At 41.6% G+C, this 26,438-nt stretch overlaps 1 protein-coding gene across 1 annotated transcript in view; it reads left to right on the top strand.

Moving 5' to 3' along the window:
- Positions 1–26,438, top strand: part of slco1c1 (solute carrier organic anion transporter family, member 1C1) — a 31,460-nt gene that overhangs the window by 519 nt on the left and 4,503 nt on the right. Inside the window, exons 2-11 of the mRNA XM_083772867.1 lie at positions 2,812–2,984; positions 13,031–13,172; positions 18,337–18,469; positions 21,397–21,518; positions 21,651–21,797; positions 22,206–22,304; positions 23,760–24,020; positions 24,549–24,713; positions 24,862–25,054; positions 25,311–25,476. Coding sequence (XP_083628993.1) covers positions 2,826–2,984; positions 13,031–13,172; positions 18,337–18,469; positions 21,397–21,518; positions 21,651–21,797; positions 22,206–22,304; positions 23,760–24,020; positions 24,549–24,713; positions 24,862–25,054; positions 25,311–25,476 — 1,587 coding nt within the window. The 5' untranslated portion in view covers positions 2,812–2,825. The remainder of the gene's footprint in view (positions 1–2,811; positions 2,985–13,030; positions 13,173–18,336; positions 18,470–21,396; positions 21,519–21,650; positions 21,798–22,205; positions 22,305–23,759; positions 24,021–24,548; positions 24,714–24,861; positions 25,055–25,310; positions 25,477–26,438) is intronic.

Genomic DNA, 26,438 nt, shown 5'->3' with positions numbered 1-26,438 from the left:
CAGTGACGCACTCACCCAGGACACCCCAACTTCTGAGTAGGGCCGGTCACTCAGCACACCTGGGCGCAGCGCACTAGATCAGCGCACTTTTTTTCGAGTGCACTACTGCACTCCACTGTGCACTGAATAAACGAAGACAAGAGGTGAATTGAATTGATATGAATTGAACATGCATAGTCCTACAACCTATCTCAAACCCTCACCCTAACCCTATAACTTCCCACGGGGCAGCACACCTAAACCTAACCTTAACCCTCTCCCAACCCTTAACGCACCCCTCACCAACCTTAATCCGGTCGTGTTTTAAAACGCACCCCTCACCAACCTTATGTCTAAACAATATGAGGCGACTATAGTCTAAACTAAGTATGCACCCTGCATTGTAAACAAGTGTAATACTTCATGGTGTCGTCCACAATTAACAGTTTTGTATTGAGTTGTGCTTGAAATGTGTACTGTAATTATCCAATCTGTTAATACATTCATCAATCAATCAATCAAACAAACACTATAGTGCCCTCAGTGCGAATTTCCGAACGCACCCCCATAGTGCACAGATAGACAGGTGCCAAAGAAGCACCTGCCCCTTTGAAAGTTTGTTTTTGTACAGTTGGTTCATTTTATTTTAGTTATGTACAGTGGTAGGCCTATATAGTATACTATGTGGCCTATGGTGACATCGATCCATTCTGGATTAAAAGCCTTTTTCCCCCCAGTTTTTCATGTGTTTATGAAGCTACAGTACTTCATTAGAGTCTAAGTTGCACATAACCACATCAAGGGGTGAGGGGTCTAATGATTGATTAGACAGTGATAGTGACATCACAATACCATCCCATCCTCTAATCCCCCCCCCCTTTATCATACACAACAACAGCTGTGGGTGCAGCTTCAGTTCTGGTGGATCACCACCCATCACCACCCACCAGCAAACCAGGCATACTTAATGAACTGGTGGGCATGTCCACATACAAACGACATTTTAACAAATATACCTTTTTGAAAAAAATCTTCCTCCTTATATAATAACAATATCTGATGATCATGTTTTAGGGTGGAGCAGAAAGTAAAGTAATTGCTCATTGTTTATTATAGGCAAATATTTGTAACGCCTGTCAGGGGTCCATTTCAAGGTTCTTTTTTATTATTTGTCTCCCGAGGAAGACATTTGTCTTAGACAAAGGGCAAGCATAGCCCTTATGCCCGCAGAGCAGCGCCAAATACATCTTTCTTGCAACATCAAAGAAAAAGAAAACAGAGTTTGGGGGAGAGGGGGGGATGCGGGGGAGGGAGGCAGAGTTGGGGTGGGGGTGTTGACAGAGAGGTACGGGGGGGGAGGGGGCATACATCACATCACATTACAATTGTCATTGTATCGTGCCCGGTGGGCAGGCAGGGCGAGTTGTAGGTCTGGGCAACAATTAAAAAAAATACTACCCACACGCAACCCTTCTGGATGGAGGGGCTGCGTGCGTGTGGGAAAAAAGTGTAAGCACAGCCGGGACAGCAGGGGGAGGGGCGTGTAGTGTAGGAGTGTGTGTGTGTGTGTGAAGTGTCATGATAAGTTCATTGTTGATGTAAGCGTATCCTGAGCAGCCCTCCCGGATTTGGATCCCATGGGGTCGCGTTGTCTCAGAGTCCAGATAGTGAGAGGAATAATTTGGTTCCATTATGTTTACAAAAACAAACACCAAACGAAAGAGAGATTGAGAAACTATTTTTCATATTTATGAAACAGAAATGCTTCATATCTGCATGCATGACTTCATCAAATATCCATAATATATATATTTTTAACATGATGGAGCAGTCATTCACATGAGTTAACTCTTCAGTACCATACGCTCTCTCCTCAGTCTCCTGTATACTCTTTCTGAATCTTCTCCTTCATGGTTGAGTGTTGAATGCCCTCTCCTTCATTTACTCCTAGTTACTTGTATGTGTCATTTTGGTCCAGCTCTTTGATGACAGTATTAGTGAGTGACGAGGACTTAGGTGTGTTTCATACTCCTATTTTAGGGCCGAATAAAAGTCGGTTCGGCTCTGTAGAGCCTACAATGTGACGTCATTTGAGGTTCGGGGGGGCTTCTGTGCTACTGAAAATTTCTGACGAGCCAAAATAATTTCGGCACTACAGCGGTAAAATAGGAGTATGAATCGGCCCTAATAGTCTCATGTACAGTAGGTAGCTCTTAAAATACATTGATAGGACACAATAACCAATATATATTCCTATTCTAGTGTAGGGTCACCAAAAACATTCCCTGCACATTCAATCGGGTTCTGACCGTCCTGGTGTAAACGTTGGAGAATCCCTGAGATCGATTGGCAAATGGTTCAGCACCACAACCAATGGACAGCGACAGGCCACGCAGAATGCACACTCTGACCTAGCACCATGCCTTTTTTTACTCAGGGATAAAGTACTCAAGACACCAAAGCACCATAGCCTACATAACTGCTGTCTTACTGTCTCAGTCTCCACAGAGGCAGGGGACGGGGGTACAAATAAGCAACACAAGCTCAGGTCATTTCAGATCGTCTTCACATTACAGGATATAATTAAATCAAATTATACATCCATATTCCCATGTTTCACTATAGCCTGGCATCGCCAGACTGATCACGTGGGATCACTCACGCGAGTGATCCCACGTGATCAGTGTGGTGATGCCAGGCTAATGTTTCATTATAGTGTTAAAGAGCTTTTTTTTCATCATAATTACTCTGCTGTCTGCAGACTTATTTACTGTATGTTTTTTTTGGCTGAGTATAAGACGTGGGTCACATGTGTGAATTATCCATTTGCAGGGTTGCATGCTTCGATGCCAATTCAGTGCATTACTAGGGAGACTTTGGCCAAAGAGACACAGAGCTGTCCCTGGAGAATGGACGTGGGAACAGAGCCTGGCCGGACCATAGAGAATGGACATGCTGACGCCATGAGCAGACAGCCACCCTCCCCCTCTGGCTCTAGCCTAAAGGTACAGCAATAAAGGCTTATATATTGTCGCCGTCTATTGGAAATGACCCAATTTCTTTTACTTTTTATTATATATATAAAAAAATAGTGAACATAGATTATCATCAACATATTGGCCATCCTTTTCAGTTTAAAAGCACTTTATTTATAAAGCACTTAAAAAAAGTTCAACAGTTCAACAAAGTTCTTTACACAACAATAAATACAAAATGCAAGCTCAAGGGACAAGTGAAGTTCTCATTAACTGTAAAGCACATTGTTTCAAGGACAAATAGACAGCACACTAATACACACTAATACAAAATACAATATTAATACTGCATACAGGTAAATATAAATTCCACTAACCAAAATAATTCATAGTCAAGTCATCTGGACTTTACCAACCAAGTGGAGCCTAGTTATTTCCAAAAGGTCAAACAAAAATGTCTATAATACGGAAGGTCGCTTGTAAACATCTTTGGCTTTGATGCTTAGATTAGATACAGTGCAGAAAGAAACATAATTCCTTTGATGGATGTAACATTAACAAGCATCAACTAGCATCATCTGGACATAGACTCACACATCACCTCTGCAGTGCTCTGAAGTGTACATGTTTAATTTATTTCCAAAAGCCTTCAATAATGATGGAAGACATGATTCATGATTACTGTGATTATGGTAAACATGAACTCATTCACTGCCACTCGTATTTCCTTACCTTTTAACATTGACTGCCAGATTTATTTTGCCCCTTGCCAGGCTTTTTTCAAATGCTTAGCTTTTCCAAAGACGTCCATGATTTTTCTTCTTTTTTTTAAGCGTGTGTTATTATTATTATTTTTTTCTTAATGTTTTGTTGTGGTGTTCGCCTTTATTTTATATTTTTTATAGAGAGACAGACAGTAGGCTGACAGGAAATGGGGGAGAGAGATGGGGGTGTGACATGCAGTAAAGGCCTTCGGGATCGGGAGTCGAACCCGCGGCACACTGCCAGACTTGGGCTACCGGCCAAGGTGCCTGGACCGCTGAGCCACGGCACATGCCAGCGGTGTGTTATTTTTTAATGATTGCTGAGCTCAATAGCAGGGGATAAAGACCCTCCGCTATCACAGGGTTTATTTCTCAACAATGACAGGCTTGCTGTCAGTTATTCCTTGCATGTCAGCCTTTCTCTGCTCTGTGCCCTCACTTTCCTGTCAATTCAATTCAATTCAAAGGGCTTTATTGGCATGAGAAAACATACGTTTACATTGCCAAAGAAAAAAAGGGTAATAATACACTCAAAACAAAATGTACCGTATGTACAATTGAAAGTCAGAATCTTCAATACCGGTAAATCAATTTCTATGTACCGAGATCACTCGATGCAGAATACATACAATGGTTAGTACTAGTAGTCTTTAGGGTGGTTGTGTTCCATTTCATATCCTTCTCCTATCACAGCAGCTCAGCTCACACATCTTGCTGCTGTGCTGTGTTTGTACATCGTTGTACTTCGCCCAGCAGATATGGGAGTTTTTTGGTATTTGTCATGTTTTCAACCTCTGCTCTGCCCCCCAAAAATATGCCAAAATGGCAAATGGTTGGTATGGTATTACTATTCAACCTTTGCTTTGAGTTACTTAGTGGACTGGATGATTACACACTAAGGAAAAAACAACACATATTGGCCATTTTTACACTTTATGATCCTGGCTCTGTGGGGGTGAGCGTTAGGTCCTAGATTCTGAAGATATGGGATCGCAGCTGGCTCCAGAATCTCATCCAAATATCTCACTGCATTGATATTTCCTTCAATGATGAGAAGTTCTGTCTTGCCTATGAGAGAGATACTGTCCCATAACATACCAAGCTCTTGTGGCTGCGTCTGGATCTTCCAGAGTACAGCATGTCGCGGGTTAGAGTCCCGATCCTGACGACTTTTGCTGTGTGTCACCCCCCCATCTCTCCCCATTTCCTGTCTGATTACTGTTCATCTATCAATAAAAGCAAAAAATAATATATACTGTGTGAGAGTGCACTCCAATCCACTAAGCAACTCAAAGCAAGGGTGAATTTGGAGGCGTTACCCACGCCTTCAGCTGTGTTGCTCATTCCACGAACGCCTGATCCTTACAAGCTATACCTCATTGTAAAGGTGACTAAATCAACGATTAAAATGATATAAAATACAATACCAATTGGTATTATTAAAGTGGTGAAAGAATAGACCGAACTTTGTGTGCTGAGTTTGTTAACATGCTTCTTTGTTTTGGGTCGGTCACGCTGCTCAAGTATTCTGCCACGGTGTATTCTCTGTTTAGGGCCAGATAGAATTCTAGTTTACTCTGCTTTTGGGTTGCTTCTTTACAATGTGTCAGAGAGCTTTCCATTTGCTGTTTTATAATTTGGTTTAGTCCAGTGGGTTTTCTATCTGGTGGCTCTGTTTGTGTTTGTGCACAGAGATCCAGGACCAGCTGGTTGAGGCCCAGGGGCATCTTTCTGGGGTTTCGCTGTGGGTTAGTGCCTTGTTATGGAGTGGGTCACTTTCTTTTAGGTGGTTGTAACATGCTCTCTTTTTTATTTTGATGATTCTGCCCTGCATATTCGTTTTTTATGGTGGACCCGGAGAAAGAATTTGCATAATTCTGTGTGCAGGGTCGTACAGTCCGCTCATTTCCACGTCAGCTCGGAGCGTGACATACAGTGATCAAGGCATGCGTATATTTATTTAGAATGCTTTAGTCTTCATGCTGAATCAATTCATAGTCCCCAAACATCAAAAAAGATGTGCCCAACATTATTTTGTCAACACACATTTCCTGTTGCCTTATATGGCGTGAAATGGGCGTGGATGTTCTATTACACCAGGCGACAGCAGGCGAATCGCTTGGGAAAGCGGCGAAATGAGATACACCCGCAATACGCACAAATGAAGCCATTACGCAACCTTTGGTGAATGACACGTGGGATTGATCGTACGGATTATGCACCCTCCTTTACGCACTTCATTTACACCTGGTTGTAAATCTCCTTCCTGAATCTGGCCCTTTTCAAAGCATACAACCCATGGATATGGATTCTTGAGGTGAAGCGCCACACCTACGATCAGCTCCCACCGCGTGACTTAGTTACCCAAGCCATGCTAGTACTCGTACACTGAGTTGTTGGTGCTCAAGATCAAACCCAGAAACTTGTGGTCCAAAGGCAAGTGCTCGGACTGAGCTACCCAGTATAGTATTTATCTATTTTAATTTAGAAGCAATTGTGTGAACTTCGTAGAGGGAGTTTATTTTCAATGTGTGATAACAGCTTTTAAATGGCCTGGCTACAACAAACCACTTCCTTTGTATTGTGCATATTTAGGTGGAATGTAGAGGAAGCTTGAATGGTGGAATGAATCAAAGGGACTCCTCAGACTTCTTCCTCATACAAACACCCTGTCTTTGTTACTAGTTTGAGTGAAACTTTCCATTATACACTTATTTTCCAAAGCCTCTATAAATTATATATGATAACAGGTAGCTTTTCGTGCACATCCAAGTGGGGGGAGGTGCTGGTAGGCAAGGCATAAAATGTAGACCAGGGAAAACTTCTTTAGAAGAGGAAGGGACTGCACACTCCAGAGACACTCAGGACAAGATTATTTTAGCTTCATTGCTTTATTTGCACGATGCGTTTCGCTGTGTAGGCTTTGTCAGGTGCTTTGCATATATAAATGGGTTGGGTTGGCCAATTTTTCGGTTTTGGGAAACTGTTGATCATGATCCACTCCAATTCACACTGCACCCTGCTATACCCCCAGGTCATCTGGGACACAAGTTTGAGGTTGCTCGGTTTGAGTTATATTAGGTACCGTAATTTCCGGACTATAAGCCGCTACTTTTTTCCCATGCTTTGAACAATGCGCCCTATACAACGGTGTGGCTAATCTATGGATTTTTACAGCTAACGGCCACTAGGGGAACTTCTAAATCTATCTCTATGGCCGGCTATGGCCTCTATGCGGCTTATAGTCCAGTACACGTTTGTTTTTTCCCTAAATTTAGCTGGTGCGGCTTATATTCAGGTGCGCTTTATAGTCCGGAAATTACGGTATATCTGGGACTTAGACAGACAGACAGACGACAGACAGACATATGTACCTTTATAAATTACTAATGAATATAGAGTTACCTTAAAGGCAAATCATGTTAACATGTTAACAAAAATGAAATTTGTTATTGGGGTTCATTTTGATCTCTTAGGGATGGTTGGAGCCTGGAGGAAAGGAAGTAGGCAATGAATATCATGTAATATACGTTGTATTTTTTTATTTATTGTTCCTTGTTTCCTTCCTTTCTTCCTTCCACCTCTGAGAACATTTTCAAATGAAAAGTAACATAAAAGTTAGCGGGTCCTCAGATAAGATCTAAGACCTGTTGTCATTTTATGAGGATGAAAGTGATGCGAAACAATGGTGTTAAAGACGCTTATAATAATACAGTTTACAGTAAGTGAAACTAGAAAGACTTTCAATTGTTCTCAGGATTGTTTGGCTCCTTGATCTGCTGGGTGGGGCATGGCACAGCTAAGGCTCTGGCCTACTGATTGTTCCCTAATCCTGGGCAAAAAATTCACAATGTGATTCTCTTGCTTTTTATTTCTACCTGTAGTAAAACAAGGTTGTGCAAAAAATTCCAATTGAGCCTGAGTTTATTCCCAGCTTTTCCTGGCCACTTGTGGGTGTCCATTTTTGCAATATATTCTGTGGTACGTATTGTACGTAATTTACCCTTTGGTGAATCAGGTGTTTCACAGTCTCTAACCCCAAATTCACACCAACAGTGATAGTGGTTTTCCTCTAAATAAGTGTATATAAAGCACATGAAACATCCACATCACCTTTGTATGTATGCCTATGCGAAGTCAGTCATATGCTTTTAATTGGGTAAAACATACTGTGTGGTTTTATTTGGGGTAAAAATAAAGGCTGCATAAATATGTTATTATTTTTGAAAGGGTGCTGCAGCCTAGTCTACTTTATTCCACAGTAGACCTCCAGAAGAATCCACCGTACTAAATTAGGTCAGTAATTTATCAATGCTCAGACTGCAGTAATCATCTCATGACACAGTGATTTAAGAAACTGTCTGAAACGTCTCGGCAACTGTCTGGCCAGGCACGTGTTTGTCATCTCCTCGTCTGTCTGTTATATTATTTATCAATCACAAATTCACAACGTTCTTACGCGATGAATGAGTACGTTCATTATTGTGACCTCTCTCTCTCTCTCTCTCTCTCTCTCTCTCAATTTCTATTAGTAGTTAGTTCCGTAGGGAGCTATTCATCCCATGACAATAATTGTTTTGGGAATGCTTGTGATTATGCAAAGACATAACTAGGTCATTCATGAACGTGAACGGTCTAATTACAACAATTACGTATACATGTGTTAGAATAGTCATAGTGTCTAATGGTAACTTACTTTGGATTCAATATGAATGTGCCAGCAGAGTTCTATTGGGGTGCTGAGGGTGAGTTTGACTATTAACTGGGGTTTGGTACAGAACTGTGGATATAATCTACCAATATACGCACCTATGAGCAAATGCAATCCCACGTGACACCAAAATGTGTGCATAGCTGCGGTATGGGGTGCAGGGTGTGGAGTGAAAACCCACTGGAGCACGACACTGATGTACACTAGCAACTAGATAAAGTGCCCCTCGGGGCACAGGTCTCCACCAGGGCAGGTCAGGTTGTGGCCTCCTGGTGGCGCTATAATAGGCCAATGTGAAAAGGGTGCCATTTCCTCTTATGCCTTGGATGGCAATTTGATGATTTGAGGCATTTTGTTCCAAAAATGTGTTTTGAAAAAATCCACCTGTTGGTGGCACTATAACAGGCCAATGTGAAAAGGGTGGGATATATTCCTCAGCCTATAGTAGGAAAGTCTTTGAAAGATTTCACGTAAATTGCACGCTGCGTTCATGATTTGAGGCTTTTTGTTCAAAACGGGCCAATCCTGCAAACTTTGAAAGGCAATGTTAGCCAATTAGGATGAAATATGAAATATCGGACAGATCCGTCTTGAACGTCTGGTGTTCTGCGTAGGGCATTAACATAATAATCGAATAGTCGACTAGTCGACTAGCAAAACACTAGTCGACACTGTTAATTGACATCCGATTATTCGCTAATATTAATTTTTAATATTTTTTATGATTTTTTTTTTTTTTTTTTTTTGCTTTTCTACAGCAGACATGCAGTCATGCAGCTGTGAGCTCGGTTGTTTTGTTGGTAGTTCGCCAACTTCAGTACTAATCCATTCTTGGCTGATTGTTTTCATATCATATACAAGCCTACTGTACGTGGGTTTTGCCGTCACCCTCACTCGTGCCGTCACCCTCACTCGTGTAGGTGCGGTGGGCGGCGGTGGCACTAGCAGCATTCAAGACAGATTTTCTTTGGGAAAAGCATATGCGATATGCCTCATAGGCTCATAAGATCAATGGGGACAACTGCAGTGTGTAAATACTTTTACTATTGGTGAGTTTATTACTGTAGTTTGTTCAACAAGTTAGATTGGAGACGTGTCGTCGTCATCCGGTACAGTAAAGTATAGCAGGAGTTCCTCCTCGCTCTGCCCAATATTATCCAGTTTGGTGACAGTCAAACTACAGTAGCTCTTGCCGTGATTTCATGTTTCTTCATGCTTATCCAACAAAAGTCCAGGCGTGCCGCGTGTGGCATTATTAAAAACAAACAGCTATGCCGCACGAGCATAGTTCTAATAGTCGCAAAAGACTCGCGATAGAGTTAAGTAGTTGATCATCTGATTCATAGCCTGGCAGCCTGCTAGCTAGCAAACCTCCCCCTAGCTTGTAGCTCCTTCTAAAAACCAAAGGAACTGTTGTTGTAACTTGTTGTTGAACATTTATGGTTGTATGAAAAACATCGCAAGGTTCATTCCTTCGCCTCCTCCCCGCTTCAGTCTCCACTCCAAAACATTGTGAACAACGTAACATGCCGTAGAACGGTCTTGCGCATCAAAAATAGCAGATCTACAAGCTCACAACGCGTCCATCCGTGAGTGAGTCATTGTGGACTTGCAACTTTGACTTGAAACAGCTGAGCTAATTTCGGCCAACCAGAGCGGCATTCAGCGTAATCTAGTAAGAGTGGCGACACTCGCGTTGACTCCCACTGTAACAATGGAATGCGGAAGTGCTCATTCTATCTCAATGGGATACAGTTCCAATGTTTGGAACTATAGCCCATAGGTGTCGCCACTCTCTTAGTACTATTCCACACGGCCTGCATTGAGTGCATTCACCGGCTCTGTTTTGCTTCACTCGCTGGCTGTTTCAGAACGCGATGTTTTAATGCTTGATTGGATGGAATAAATATCATATTTTACCGCCGACTAATCGACTATAAATCGATTTTGATGGTAGTCGAGTCGACTATCAAAAATCACGTTTGGTTAATGCCCACTGCGTACACGTTGTAATACTATCAAAACATAACAATATTTGAGTGCGGCAGCTCATCAGAACATTTAGTCATGGTCCATGACACGTACAGTGCATTCCAAATAATAACAAAAAAGAGATAGAAAGAAAAGTATCGTGAAAAAGGTTGATTGACTCAATATTGAATCGTGCCATTCAAATAATACATGAAAGACCTATCGAACAAAGATGCTGCATTGGGAACTCCTTATATGGTTACGCCCTCCGTCCGGCCAGCCAATTTTAATATAGACTGCTGCAGCCATTAGTTTGGGGAAGCTATTTCGGGGGAGGAGGTGAAGCGGTGTCAGGTGCAGTCGGTGTGTGACAGATTAGGTGTAGCGATGGTCCTTTTGTATATTCAGGACCAGAGGAGGATGGAGCACCTGCAGCGCTGTGGAAATATGTTTTAGTTAGTTAAACAAGTTTGAGTTCAGAAAACCTACAGTACTGTATATAAGGTTTATGTAGCTTAAATTTAATCATTTTTGTATTATTTGGAACTCTAAATGTGTATTCACACCAGGCACAAAGGTATTTGTCCGAGCACTGGCCTATGATTACATACAAAGTCAATGCAAAGATGCAACGTAGCGCAACATTGAATCGAGCAGTGCAAACAACGCGAACCAGTTAATGCGACTGAAGCGTTTCGTTGCTTCAGAGTCTTCGCTCCAGCTGAAAGTCCCAATTGAGGCACCATTCTCTTCACTAGTCATGCTTCGACAGTCAGTCAGCATTGATGTCTTGATTAATCCAGCTCCGATCGACCAGGAACCAGAAACACGGAATAGCTGCTGGAAAGGTCTCTGCATGTACATTCTCTGTTTTGTGTCTGAAAACTTGACAAGGCCCTGGGCATTACAGCTGCCGGGAAGGGGAAAAACACACTCAGTGTCAGTGATTGGAAACGATCAATGTATTTAAGTCATGAAAGAGAACATATACTGTAGTTGCTCAATCTTTCTCATTTCACACATACAGTATACAACTGCTAGCTTCAAACTTTTTTTGATGTTGGTGCTGTTCTGTTTCCATACTTTTGTCCCAGCACGACACACAGCGACCAAAATGATGGTATTCAAGTGATTAAAAAGATATATTCCGTGTCACAGTTTAAGAACTGGTCACCCTCTGTATCAATAGTTTTGGATAAAGCTGCTACGACGTTTTACAGGAAAACGCCTTGTGTGGCCAAAAGATCCATGTTTTCATTTTAATGATAGAATTATTACCGTATATTTTTGTGTGAACTATTGCCTCTGAACAAAATGCATGTCACGGGTCTCAATGGTACTTTTGGGATTTTCACACATGCAGCTTAAACAAAATTCCTTTTTAGTCTGCACTAATCACTGTAAATCCTCTAATGTTTAACACCATTAAGAACACATGTTGAACATGATTAAATGAATAATCTTAATAAGATTTCTCACAATGACTAAAGGGTCAAGTTATCATACTGATGTTGCAGCGAGCCCACAATTACTGATGCACACTGACACACACGTATTTTGGTCATGCTTGTTTGAAAATGTAGAATCATCATCATCATCATGGCAGCTTCGTAAAACAAGGATCCGTTCTCCTCAGCCATTCACTTCTTCTCAGAAGAAAGTATGACCGAAACTCGGGAGCTGCAGACTTGACAATCAATTAGACAATCAATTAGACAAGCCAGATGGCAGATCTGTGTGTGTGTGTGTGTGTGTGTGTGTGTGTGTGTGTGTGTGCGTGCGCGCGCGCGGGCGTGCGTGCGGGCGTGTGAGAGAGAGAGTAGGGCCTGCCTGCCTGTTTCGAGGTGTCCATGAACAAGACATTTATCCCCTAACTGCTTTCCCTGTGCTTATTTGACAAGCACTCCGCTTTTAGTCTTTCATAGTAAACTAGTCCATACCTGGGAGGAGGTCCGCACCCAAACTATAATGTAGACTTTGGGACCACAACCGTCTACAACTTTGCACAGTAGAGCCAGCTCTCTCTTTGCTGCCATTATCTCTGCTGTTGTGTTTGAAGACTGTAGCACCAAAGCCAGCTCAAATAACCATCCGTCCAGGCTATGGGACTGTGTCCACATCTGCTCTTTATTTTCTACACACGTCACAACTACACTACAGCAACAGCCTTGCTGGATGTGCTACATGGCTTGCGTTTAAATCAAAGTCCTTTATAGCATTGTAGTGCTGAGCCATGCAAGCTCTCTCTGCTGCTGCTCTTTCTGCCTTTGGGTGTGTATACTGTAGCCCCAAATCTAGGTCCACCCAGCTCGGTTATAAGACCGCAACCGCAGCTACAATCCCATAGCCTGCGGAGACAGCAACCATAACAACAGAGCGCAATAGCCATTAGCCTGTGGCAACAATGCTAATAAAAATGGGCTTCACCACTGTCCATATTCCAATGATCAATGCCTGTAAAGTTCAGATTGATTGGTCAACCCACTGAGGACTGACTGAATGACTGACTGATCTCATTTTATAATAGGATAATGCATATGATTCACAATATCAGGGAATGATCGAAGCATCTCTTTCGGATAATAGTAACATTATTTGTCTTTCTTTCTTTCTTTCCCATCTCTCTCCAGATGTTTGTAGTGGCTTTGTCCTTCGCCTATTTTGCGAAGGCTCTGTCGGGAAGCTACATGAAGAGCACAATTACTCAGCTGGAGCGACGCTTCGACATCCCCAGTTACCTGATAGGGGTCATTGATGGGAGCTTCGAGATAGGTGAGTAAGCCTGCCTGTACGTCACTCCTCTTATTCTCTTCTCTCTTGTGTTAGCAACATAATGCATCATGGACTCCCATCTTCTCCGTCTTTCTGTCTTTTAGAGTGAAGTGTGAATGGGTCACAGAGGCATTCAAGGTATAAATAAGGGATTCATCAGGCTTCTGACGGAAGCTGTGTGTAATCTTGTTTCATGATGTGCCACATTGCCTATCGGGGACGTGCAAGCTGTGAGATTTATTTATTCTGTGGAGAGTAGGAGGCTAGAATATAAGAGATCATTATGCATTATCCCTTCCATATTACCGTGTTGTATAAAGTCTGTCATGTGTTTTTCTTCCCTTGCATAAAACGGATCACAGCGCTAAGTGTGTAGATTATGGGCCCTATCTCTCTCTGGAAGAGATTTCACAGTCACGCAGGAACCGCACGGGTGCATATGTTTGGTTAGACATAGGCTACCAACAGTCCTACAGTCATGAGTCCGACACCCTACCCCAAACCCTAACCTAACAGCACCCGGGAGCCACGGGTGATTTGTAACCGGCAACTCATTGTCGGGAGCCACGGGTGATTTGTAACCGGCAACTCATTGTCTGGAGCCACGGGTGATTTGTAACCGGCAGTCGGCCTGGTGACTGCAGGACTGTTGGTATGTCTAACAAACGTATGCATCCCCAACCGCTCTAACATTGGACACCCAACGTTAGTTTGATACTCAGCTTTGCTTGACTTTCAATAAAATTATATTTGATATAGAATGTTATATTATTGTCTTTGTAATCCATTCAGTATTTCATGCACAATAAATTAATGAAAATGTAAGACGTGAGACGTGACCAATTTTGCCATTTTGTTGGCCCTGAATTAGTCATGGGTGTGTTTTGGGCGTCACCCCCATTAACCCAATTAGAGTGGTGGGTGCCATTCCCTTTAAAAGTCAGCTGTGGTGGCGTTATGCGCAAAGCTATTATGGACTCGGGAGGAGGAATAGCCGTATAGAAGTGCTTTAGACTATAGGGAGTGCGGGGTCCCCTGCATGATGTGCACAAAGACCCTAGTTTTAGTTTGTTTGTTTTTGTGTGATCATTTATTTGACTAAATGTTTTTAAATAGTATATTTTAAACCAAAAATAATCTCTCACACACTTATGCCAGTGTGCCAGTAATCACCCTCCTTTAAAAGAAGGCGGTCCATTTGACTAGAACAGTCAGTGTCTGTTCTAGGATATAAATCATACATAACTTACTGCATGAGTGGAGATCCAAAGAGTTCAGTTCATGCAAAATAAAGAATATAATCCAAACTTCACGGCATAATGATCAAATACCATTTCATCTTCATGAGGGTATGTATGGTTGTGAACTTTGTGTGATAATATAGGCTATGATGAAGGCCAAACATATTTTAACATATCTTTTACTGATAACTACCGGAGGTCATCACACTCACTGGAGGAAGTGGCTAATGTAAAATAACGTCCTGTGTCTGTCAACCCAATTTCTGACCTTCCAATAGAGGCTGCTGCTCGTGGGTGGAAACAGGCTGTTTCCATAGGACCGTTGCCACAGTAACACAGAAGCAGAGCACAGAGGGACGGAGAGAGAGAGAGAGAGAGAGAGAGAGGACAGGAGAGTAGAGGAGAGTAGAGGAGGGGAGCATAGGAAAAGTGAGAAGATGGGAGTATAATAGAGCAGAGAAAAGTAGACGAAAAGATAAGATAACAGTGTGCTGGAGATGGATGAACAGTGTGCTGGAGATGGTTGCTAATCTCAGCAAAGATCATATGGTATGCAGATGAGCCTGCTAGGTCAACCGCAGCAGGTAGGCTACTGTATGTACATTGTACATCTATGCATGTGTACTGTATGCATCATCTTATGTAAACATCCCTCCATAAGCTGATGCCAGGTGGATCCCCACATGATCCTCTGGATAATGGACTTCCTCCTCAAAAGGGAGCAGTTTGTTAAGGTCAACAGTGCCTCCTCTTCTTCGGTAATGATTACATCTACCGGACCCCCCCCCAGGGGACAGTGATTTCCCCAGATCTCTTCTGGCTAACAACCTGAGGGGCTCTGACAGTGTGAGCATGGCCGTTGAAGTTTGCAGACGATACTGCTCTGGTCGACACCTCAAAGAAGCTCCACCAGTGGTGTGAGGAGCACTACTGTACCTTCAGCTGAATGTGAAGAAGACCGCATGGAGCTCCTCATAAGCCCTCGGAGGAGGGATGACCTCGACCCCATTCCGCAGCAGACATTTGGTGGGGAGGTGGTGGAGAGGTTCGGCAGCTACAAATATCTTGGGACCACTATTGAAAGTGGGTTGACCTTTAATGACAACACACAGGCCATCTTCACAAAGTGCCAGCAGCGGACCTCCTACGGAGGCTGAGATATATACCTTACCTTGTCCAATTGGACTTGCTTGCTAGTGCTCCCCGCACACACAGACAGATTAACTGGACTGAGCGGTGATAATTTACTTTCCATGGGCAATTGGACACACACATACTTACAATTATTTTACTAGTACTTTGTTGGGTGTTTTATTGTATTTGTATATTTATGTATTGTCCTGAATGTATGCATTGACCTGAGCAAAACAAATTCCCCTTGTGGATAATAAAGACATCTATTGAATCGAATCGAATCTAGGGCCCAAAATACATCGCACAGATGCATACGTATGTACTGCATATGTATGTACTGCATACGTATGTGCTGCATACAGTACGTATGTAGCCTACTGCATGTACAACATGTTGTCCTCACAACCAACAAATCACACAAAGAAAAATAACAGTCAAGTACTGAGTACATAATGAGAATGGAAAGAGGGTTCTTTTTTTCAACAATGTATTTATTTTCCTTTTTTACACACAAATGACAATACAAACATACAGAAAACAACAATGAACATTACAAGACAATTACTAATATAAAGAAAGCAAAACAACAATAACCAAAAAACAAAACAAAAAAACAACCACAGCACTACTCCTCTTCAGCTCCATCCATTAAATGTGACAAATTATTGTTCTTTACTGTATGTATCTTATAAAACGGCCCCACACCTCCTGAAACACTTCGTGTTTGTCCTTAAGAATGTATGCAATCTTTTCCAGGTAAACATATAGACAATTCCCTGAACCACTGTGTAATACTTACTCATAACACTCATCTCTCAAATAGAACAGACACCATTCCTCTTCCACGGTCCTGGATCAAAGTAAAATGAACAGTGGTCTGAGCTGAAATGACACTCGTGCTGCTCCATTGTGCTCCAATGTTCAGAAGCAACAAAGTGTTTTAAAGCACATTTATGTGTTGCTCTAAATTATGGAACCAACCCCTGTCATATTATACTTTGCACAAAATAAAAAAAAATAAAAAAGGACCAAATATAAAATCAAGTGAGTTATGTAACCAGGTGCAATTGTGCAATTGTGTTTAAAGGTATATTCAGTGATTTCACTCAAAAAACCTTAGGTTTCGTTTTTGGCTGTGGGACCCAGCCTTTCGTCCAATCAGGATAGAGAGTCAAAAACAAAACCTAAGGTTTTTTGACCCCCAGGGGTTAACTGGGGACAGGGAGGAACTCCTTATATGGCCAGCACACTCTATAGTAGGGAGGATTATCACAACAAAACAAAAAAATAAGTGATATTTGAATTAAGTGAAATCACTGAATATACCTTTAATGATGACATTATACATTCTTTTCTGCCTTTTTAGTACTACAAACACAGAGGTTTTTTTTTTAAATAATTAGCATTATTGTCTCCACCAGGCCGAAGGCATGGGGAGAGAGTATGTTTTGCACTCCGTCCGTTGTTGTTTTGTATTCCATCCTTATTGGCTAACATTGGCTTTTAAAGTTTGCAGAATTGGCCCATTTTGAACAAAAAGCCTCAAATCATGGACGCAGCGTGCAATTTATGTGAAATCTTTCACAGAATTTCCTACTAGGCTGAGGAATATATCACAAACTGTTCACATTGGCCTGTTATAGCGCCACCAACAGGTGGACTTTTGCAAACCCCATTTTGAAAAAAAAAAGCCTCAAATCATCCAATTGCCATCCAAGGCATAAGAAGAAATGGCAACCTTTTTACATTGGCCTATTATAGCGCCACCAGGAGGCCACAACCCAACCTGCCCTGGTGGAGACCTGTGCCCCGAGGGGCACTTTATCTAGTTTATATTTGTATTTAGCTTGAATTAATGCAGATGTACTAAACATTTACAGTTTTATTTGTATTTAACATTAGCTATTTAGTTTAGTGTATAATTATTATATAGGGTACTAGTGTTGTAATACATTTTACAAATAACATGTTTACTATGGTGACTAAAACAGTTACTATTATTTAGCCTATGCTAAGCACTAAAAGTCCCCCAACCTAAAGATAAACCACTATTCAAGGATGTTGGCGGGAGTGACCTTTGGATCAACGTGCAAGCTCAATTAAAAAACATGAGAGCTCCTGCAATGATCCAACTCACAATGTTCCCCTCCACGTATACGAGTCATTGTTTTCAACAATGAACTCTATCAATGAACATCTTGACCAGTGCCTCAGGATTGCCACAACAGAATACAGACTGACTTCAGTCATGGCTGTCACTTCTCTCTATGTATACTGTCTGTATGTGTTCATTTGTAAATCTTATTGTGGTATAGTTACAATAATACTAAGAAATAATATAATAATACGAAAATAAAAACACTAATCCACACTTTTGTCTCCTAGAGGCTCAAATACGGTATTTCTTTCTGGCCTTCAGAAAACACTGGCAGACAGAGTTTTAAACAGAAGGTAACTAACTAATCCATTTTCAGAGGTGCTAGTCCTTCCTATGCCCAGCTTTCCGGGTTTGTGTAAACACAAACGACTTGTGATTGGCAAGCCATTTGTGATGGCTTGTGATTGACTGATCACCCAATAGCGATGATTTGATTGGCTGAGCAAAGTACTTATTGAAGTGAAAAGTGAGGACAGAAAAGTGAAGATGCCAAAAGTGATTGGCCGGAATGACATCTGTGATGATATGATTGGCTGAGCACCCGATTGTGATGTATGATGATAAGAGCGCCCCTCACTTGACACAATTGATTTTTATCAAACATTTGCTCTTTCTCCTTCCTCTCTTCCAGGTAACCTGTTGGTAATAGCGTTTGTCAGCTATTTTGGGGCCAAGCTCCATCGGCCAAAGATCATTGCCATGGGCTGTGTGCTGATGTCAATCGGCACTTTTATTATTGCCCTACCTCACTTCATTGTTGGACGGTGAGTAGCAGGCCCTTTCTCTACTATACAGTGTTGTTTATCTTAATCCTGGACCGCATTTCACAAATTAAGGAAAAAGCCTTATTTTCAAACGGATGCTTATACATTTTTGGAGTCATGAAATGTTTGGATCACATGATGTAGGATACCATAAGGACAATTACTCACCACATAAAAGGACAATGGAAACCATATTTGATTCATAACATCTGTATAAGGACTTTCTAAGATATACTGTATGGCCCCAAAAACGTATTCCATCTGTACAATATATCAGAGTCCATTATTGATGTTGGAGTTTAGCCACCAAAATATGAATTGTAAATCTAACATTGTTATGCAGTTACGGGTTCTACCAGTTGATTCTCCCCAACTTTCCATGTACTCAAGCTGTACAGAAAATGAATCATCAAAAAGACAAAGGTCACATCCAGAAAGCATGGACATGATGTATAGCTAAGCTGACTTAATGTCACATCTGGATAACATGAACACAACATATGTTTGATGTTGCACTGCATTTCTGAAGTTCAACAACTTATTTTCTCTTACATTATGTGCTTTTCTCACCTGAAACATTCAGGGCTCTAACGTATGCCATGCCTTACCCGCAAGCATTAAACATTATCCACATTAGGAACTTCCACTATGCATAAATGTTATCTTGCGGCCACACAACCCACTATAACATTTTCAGACTATATTTGCGGTGGAGGTGTGTCTGTAGGCGTGTTGATGCGCTTTCCCTATATTTGCTATAGCATTCCTTTGCGCTTTCCCTATATTTGCTACTGTATCTTATGCATACAGGTTTAGGACTTTATACAGAACAACCATCAGTAAAATAAATCAATTGAAGCAGGAGCAATCACAGTGAAAAATATTCTGGAGCATTCCTTTGCGCTTTCCCTATATTTGCTACTGTATCTTATGCACACAGGTTTAGGACAATGGAAAGCGCCTCTTCAAACCACCCGTAATGCGAATCCATTTTATAAAATAATGCGCTCCTGATTTGAAGCTGCCTCAACGCATTATACATTCACAGCTCAGAGGTGTCGTTCTGTCTGAATTCTCCGCACGTCTCTGTGATTGTAATTTTCCTAATCAGCAGAGTGTCAATTCCTTGTGCCCATAGAGTCCTGACATCACTCGCTCATCCCCTCGATTCCCCTGGTTTACGGAAGTAATTTCTCTATGGAGAATAACATGGGGTCATCTTAATATCGTCTACTATAAGCATTGTGGTCCAAAAATAAACAAGTTGTCTCTGCGTTATTGTCAGGGAGGTGTCTCTGTATCGTTTATGACAGTCAGTCACTCATATATGATACAGTCTGTTTCTAGTGAAAATGTAACTAATTCAGTAGCAGTAACAATGTGCTCTTTTCCAAATATGAGGGAAACAGCTTCATGAAATTGAAAATTGAAAATGTGAGTCATCTGCTCTACAATAAGAGGTGCTGCTAATTTTAAGAAATACGGGTCTAAATAGTCCTCCCCAGTTGAGCTCTTTTGGTTTATGTTTAATAGTGCTTCTAGGATAACAGTGGCAGGGAGGGGCTGCAGGGAGAATTGACCAGTTGAGCTACTGTATTTGTAGGAACATGGTTGGCAGCCTCGAGTGCAGGTCCTCTGTATGTATGGGTGAATAATAGGTGACCAGAATCTACAAAGTGTGTATTAAAATATGTACATATTTCCATGGGGTCAGAGATTGAACGGTTGTTACAGATAATTTGATAATGGATAATGGATCTCTTAAAGGCAATGGCATGTGTCACGGTGATTGGTTTAATTATTGTAACGCCCAAACCACACCTATGCATAATGCAACGGGTAGCGGAGGTGTTTTAAGGATTTAGGCTGTGGCACAGGATAGCCAATTTAACGGGGGAACACCTCTTACACAATGCTAAATCCCCAAATTACGAATAGTAATGCCCCTCCTGACGCAAAATAGGGCCCTCTGTCCCAGGAGGGAAAGGTTATGCAGTATGCATAATGCATATAGAAACATCCTAGTATGTTTTTGAAGGATGAGTTAATCAGGGATATAGTAGGAGAAAAAGGGGGAGATGGAAGAGCATGGGAATATGGTAGAGGCCTCCCATCTCTCTCAACCCAACCAGCCGCCCACCCCGAGCCAATGTACGATTATTATCCTACTGAGAAATGAATTGTAAACAAATAAAAACGTCCTGTAATATAAATCAAACTTTGTTAGCAGGGAGCAGTTACCAGCCTCACACACATGTCATGCAAGGCATGTCTAACTGTTTATTCACAGTCCCTTTAACCTTTCCTGACAGATTTTGTATAGCTCACTGAATTTAACGCCTCTAAAGGAATTTGAGTCAACTAGTTCTGTTTGGTCAGATGGAAATGTGCAGAACCAGAGGCGATGTTGTGAATTATGCACAGGAAAACACTTACACAACACATACCAAGAAAATTTGTTTTAATGTGTAAGAGCAGAGCATTCCCTTCAGAGGTTATGGTTAAATCAGCTTAATTATAATATAATGTAGTGACTCATTGCATTTCAATCTACAGTGTATCACTTCTTTTATCTTTTCCATTTACCAACTTCTTTTCAGTTTTTATAAATTTCTCTTTATTGAAGGGTTCTGGCGGTCTAAAACAATAACAGGCGTAATCATCAATCTTTCAGGGAAACCTTTCTGGCCGGAAAGCTGGGCCCATAAAAGCACCAGCAGAAACAAAACATCGTCTTGGCTATTGCAACTTGAGATGAAACCCCTCTTTGCAGATGTTATTGTAATATATAAAGTCCTGCCTATTATTGTAGGCCTATATATATTATAAACATTGTCATGAAGTACCGTTCAATACAAAAAACATATAACTATAAAAGATCATGGTTCAGCAAACACCTGGATTACCATTTGTGTTTTTATATGCAGCTATGAGTTTGAAACATCAGTTCGCTCAACAGACAACTCAACCAATAAACTCTCTCCATGTCCCATGGGCTCACTGGTTGCTGTGGCCCAAGGCGACGGACTACCTGAGGTGCCAGCCTTAGGTACAGTATACGCACTCACGCACGCACGCATGCATGCACGCACGCACGCACTCACCAAATTACAGATAACTCATCCCTCTCCTCTCCTCGTCTCTACTCTACTCTACTCTACTATACTCTCATCTGCTCCAGGTTGTGAAGGAGAGTCCAACCTGTCCATGTGGATCTATGTGCTTTTGGGAAATGTCCTGCGTGGGATCGGAGAAACTCCTGTTCAGCCTCTTGGGATTTCTTATATAGATGATTTTGCTGCTGAGGAGAATGCTGCATTATATGTTGGTGAGGGGAACAAAAGTAAAACGATGATTAGAAAAACAGCTTATAACATTTTCTGGAGAACTCTCCACTCTCCTTCAAAATCATCTGAAAAGGTGCCCTTAAGCAAGGCATTGGATCCCGACAGTTAGTTAACAGTTGAGGGTCATGTTGTATGTTTATGCTGTTGAGTATTAGTGTCCTATTTTTCTGTGTGTCCTGAGCACACATCAAGAGGTTATAATTGAAGGTTATAATTCCCATATAATTAATATAGTGTGTGTGTGTGTGTGTGTGTGTGTGTGTGTGTGTGTGTGTGTGTGTGTGTGTGTGCGCGCACACGTGCGTAACGTGTGTGTACTGTATGTGTGTGTGTGCCTGTGCATGTGCGTGTCTATGTTTGTTGCTGTGGATGCCTTTATCATATCACAGGCTGCGTGCAGACGATCTCGGTCGTTGGCCCTGTGTTCGGCTATCTATTGGGTTCCATCTGTGCCAAAATCTACGTGGACATTGGATTTGTCAACATGGGTGAGTGAACATACTATGTACATGTCTGTGCATTCTGACCTCACAACAAGGACGATATAAAAAACGTCTCAGCCCAGTCTAAATTCTGTCTTTGTCACACTGTGGGAGCATTAACCCAATTTAGACTGAGGCTGAATGTTGCTATAATAGCAACAAGAACCCCAAAATGGGTTCTCGTCCTGAACGGGTTAATCTTCTTTAGTGTATCATCATCAAATGTCCAACTCAGGGTTGTGCAGTCTCTGGTCCCACTAGGAAGAGAGCCTCCTCTGAAGGTCTGTACAGGGGACAGGTGTTTGGCAGTCTGCTTTAGCTCCCATGCACTCACATGCAGCCCTGTCTGCCAGGCTCCACTCCTTCATGGGCAATTTGAAGCAGCTGACCCCCTGCAGTATGTAGGCGGTTCAGCAGGGTTCCATTCTCCTTCAAGGTTTGCTGTGACCTCATCCAATCCATCTCAGATATCAAAGACTACTGTAGAATCTACAGCCTTAGTGTGGAAATCCCATGCCAGCTGATGACACGACCAAGGGACATCATGTAGAGTGTGAAGAGTGTTGCGCCGATGACGGAACCTTTGGGGACGCCACAGGTGACACAGGCTGTGTCCAGGAATTAGCGCCCCCCAGGGAGACACGCTCGCTTCTGTCTATGTGAGGTAGGAGGTGAAGCAGTGCATACAAGCATGCTAGATAAATGAGTAAAGTTCAAAAGTATAGAAGATTATCCGCACACCAAACCATCATAAATGCTCCCACTACATCCGAAACGGCCTTGAAGGAGAAGATCTATCGCACGGCAATGGAACCTGCTAAACCAGCTACGTACTACAGGGGTCACCTGCTTCAAATTGCCCATGAAGGAGTGGAGGCTGGCAGACAGCACAGGACCTGTTCCATAACCGGGAGGGGCTTGCCCAGGTGACCACATCAGTGTGCTCACCAATAAAGTGTGTCCACAATAAACTACAACTCAGTGAACAAACATGGCAACAGCAGCAATAACGATACGCACAGAATGTTTCCGATGTGTGTTGTGTATGTTTATTGTGCAGTGCACATGTTTTAATACATTTCACTTGAACCCAGTCTGAAAATCACAGGCGGATTCTGTTAAGCCATGCCCCAGTGAGTGAGCTGCTCTTTCATTCAAATGAGAGTTTCGTACTTCATTAAGAGCGTAGCTAGATTGGAGGGCTGGCTACGTGACACTGCCCCAACAGCTATTGTCATATACCTTTCCGAATGATCCCAAATTGTGAAATACAGTGACATTATATATCAATCAGTTAGCTTGGATATACTTTATCCTACATGATGTTCATTTAAGTCCGAGTCAAAAATGGACCTACATGCAGTGATCCATTTTAACAAACAGTATTTTTGTTTACTGAGTATTGTAGCCTACTGTGTGTACTAACCTTTTTCTTTTCCCTTATTTTTTTGTTGTTGCCAGAAACCATTACCATTACCTCTGCAGATGCACGTTGGGTAGGGGCCTGGTGGCTGGGCTACCTCATAGCTGGCGTCATCACTCTGCTCTCTGCCATTCCATTCTGGTTCCTGCCCCGCTCTCTGCCTCTACCAGGAGGACATTGTGGCCCAACAACACAATGCACACCAGAGCAAACGAGCTTTATCAAGGACTCCTCTCTCCTGGATCAGATTCAGAAGTATCCGGAAGATGAGCCTACGAGCTTCATGGAGATGGTCAGAGGTATGGCGGAGTGGGGAGGTGTTAACTTAAAATAAAATACATGTTCCTTGGAGAAGCTATATGTGCCTACAATAACCCTCTAAACGAAATCCATGTCATTCCTTTGCTCCTGGACACTTCCATTTTGTACACATAAATGAAATATTTAGCAAAAAAATAAATAAAAATAAAAATAATAATAAAAATGAAAGATCAAAGATTCAAGATAATTGTATTGTTACATTGCATTATAAAAGTAGTGTATAAGAGTTTGATTATTTAGTCTAATTAATGCTTTCAGACACATGTACAGTACTGTACAGTAATAATTACAACTTTGTTGTGATTTCTTTGGTGATGTGAACTCAGTGCATCATACTGCTAGTGTATACTACTATGTAGTATGTACTAAACTAGACATAACAGCATAAAATTCTGCAGTAAACTGCACTCTTTAATAACAGTCTATACTGCATAAGCTGGATTTTAGTCATCATGATGTAGCCATGGAAGAGTATTTATGTATATGCCATTTGTTTCCCCCCACAGACTTCATTCCAACCCTGCGGACTCTGTTGGGAAACCCTGTGTACTTGATCTATCTGTGTGTGACCATCACCCAGCTGAACTCCCTCATTGGAATGGTCACCTACAAGCCCAAGTACATTGAACAGCACTTCGGACAATCTGCCTCGAAAGCCAACTTCCTGATGGGTATATTACACGTGCTACACTGTACTACATATTGTACATACTGTACTGTCTTTCTGTTCATCTCAGGTGTGATCAATATCCTGTTTTGTTCGTTATGTTCATCTCAGGTGTGATCAATATCCTGTTTTGTTCTTTCTGATCATCTCAGGTGTGATCAATATCCCAGCTGTAGCACTAGGGGTGTTTTCTGGTGGTCTGTTGATGAAGAGGTTGAAGCTGAGCATCATGGGAGCAGCCAAGTTTGCCTTTGGCACTTCCCTGATTGGTTACTTCCTGTCTCTGTTCTTCTTTGCAATGAGCTGCGAGAATGCCAAGGTAGCCGGTGTGACGATGTCATATAGGTGAGACACAGCCACAAGGTGAAAATATACTTTTTGAATAATAGTAATTACACAATTAATTGGTAATTTGAAACTTGGCTCAAGTGAACCTTGACTTGACTGAGCATAGTCATAAAAGACGACCAATACAGGGATGCAAAATTATTTGGTTCCCCAAATAATCATTGACTAATCAATGACTAATCATTGCATTTACAGTATTTGTGGAAATAACCTCCACCCTTCCCATACTCTCCTTTCTCTCTGTTTCTACTAGGATAATTAACATTTCATATGATGATCACTCAGTATTTGCTGCTTGCAACTCAGACTGTGTATGTTCGGGGAGTGACTGGGATCCAGTTTGTGGAAAGAATGGGATTACATATGTCTCTCCTTGTCTTGCTGGCTGCACAAGTTCATCAGGTTCTGGGAAAAACACAGTAAGTTGACACAGTGCCTTGTTTATTCTTTAATAGCATTAATATATAGCCATCCTAGGGCAATTGTGAACACTGAAGTTCACCTAATTCAGTTGGATCAGATTTGAGCAAGTCAAAGTCTATAGACTAATCCACGAAGGGTTGCCCATAGAGTGTCGCAGTCCCGCCCCCTTTCATGACGACACCAGGCCCAGGAAATGAATCCCAATGAATTATTCCCATAGACATTTCAAAACGTATTTATTTAAAGACCTGTTAAGCGTCGTACGAAGCCAACTCTTGTCGTGACAAATCATGACAACACACACAATATTTTGGACCAAACAAGAAGAAAAACAACAAAAAAGTGTTTTCTTCTACTTTCTAATTCTTTGTTTGGCCCGAAGAATTGTGTTTGTTGTCATGATTTGTCACGACAAGAGTTGGCTTTGTCCGTGGCAGATGAACCCTACTAATTGTATGTCTTCAAACCTGATTATTCCCCTTTTATAAGCTATACAAAAATATATGGGATGTCAACTCCATTCTTGACCTTCAGTAGTTGGTTGAAAAATGGAATGCAATTCTAGCATATTCATCCAGGATTCTTCTCTGATTTGTGTCTGCCTAATCATCATGATTAACTGTTAATTTCATGCCATGATTCTTTTCTAAATTCATGTTGTTTATTCTGGTTATGTAAAGGCCATCTGAGTCATTGTCATGTGATCTTCCAACTAATTATTTTGTCATTGTCTTACCAAAAATATAATGCAAATTTAAATTATTTTATTAGCAGTTAATTTAAGTATTTAGACAGTCATTGCATGATATATTTTTTTCTTTTCTATTTAATACAAACAGTATTGAAATAAATAACCAGTCAAAATAATATCTAAACGTATGTGTATACCGATATGTGTGTCATACATTTGTGTGTGTCTGCAAGCTGTGCCCATACATGTTTGTGTTTGCTATTGTGT

Source organism: Protomyctophum parallelum, assembly GCF_964188405.1.
Source record: "Protomyctophum parallelum genome assembly, chromosome: 9".
Taxonomy (NCBI): Eukaryota; Metazoa; Chordata; class Actinopteri; order Myctophiformes; family Myctophidae; genus Protomyctophum; species Protomyctophum parallelum.
This window is presented reverse-complemented; position numbering and strand designations above follow the sequence as displayed.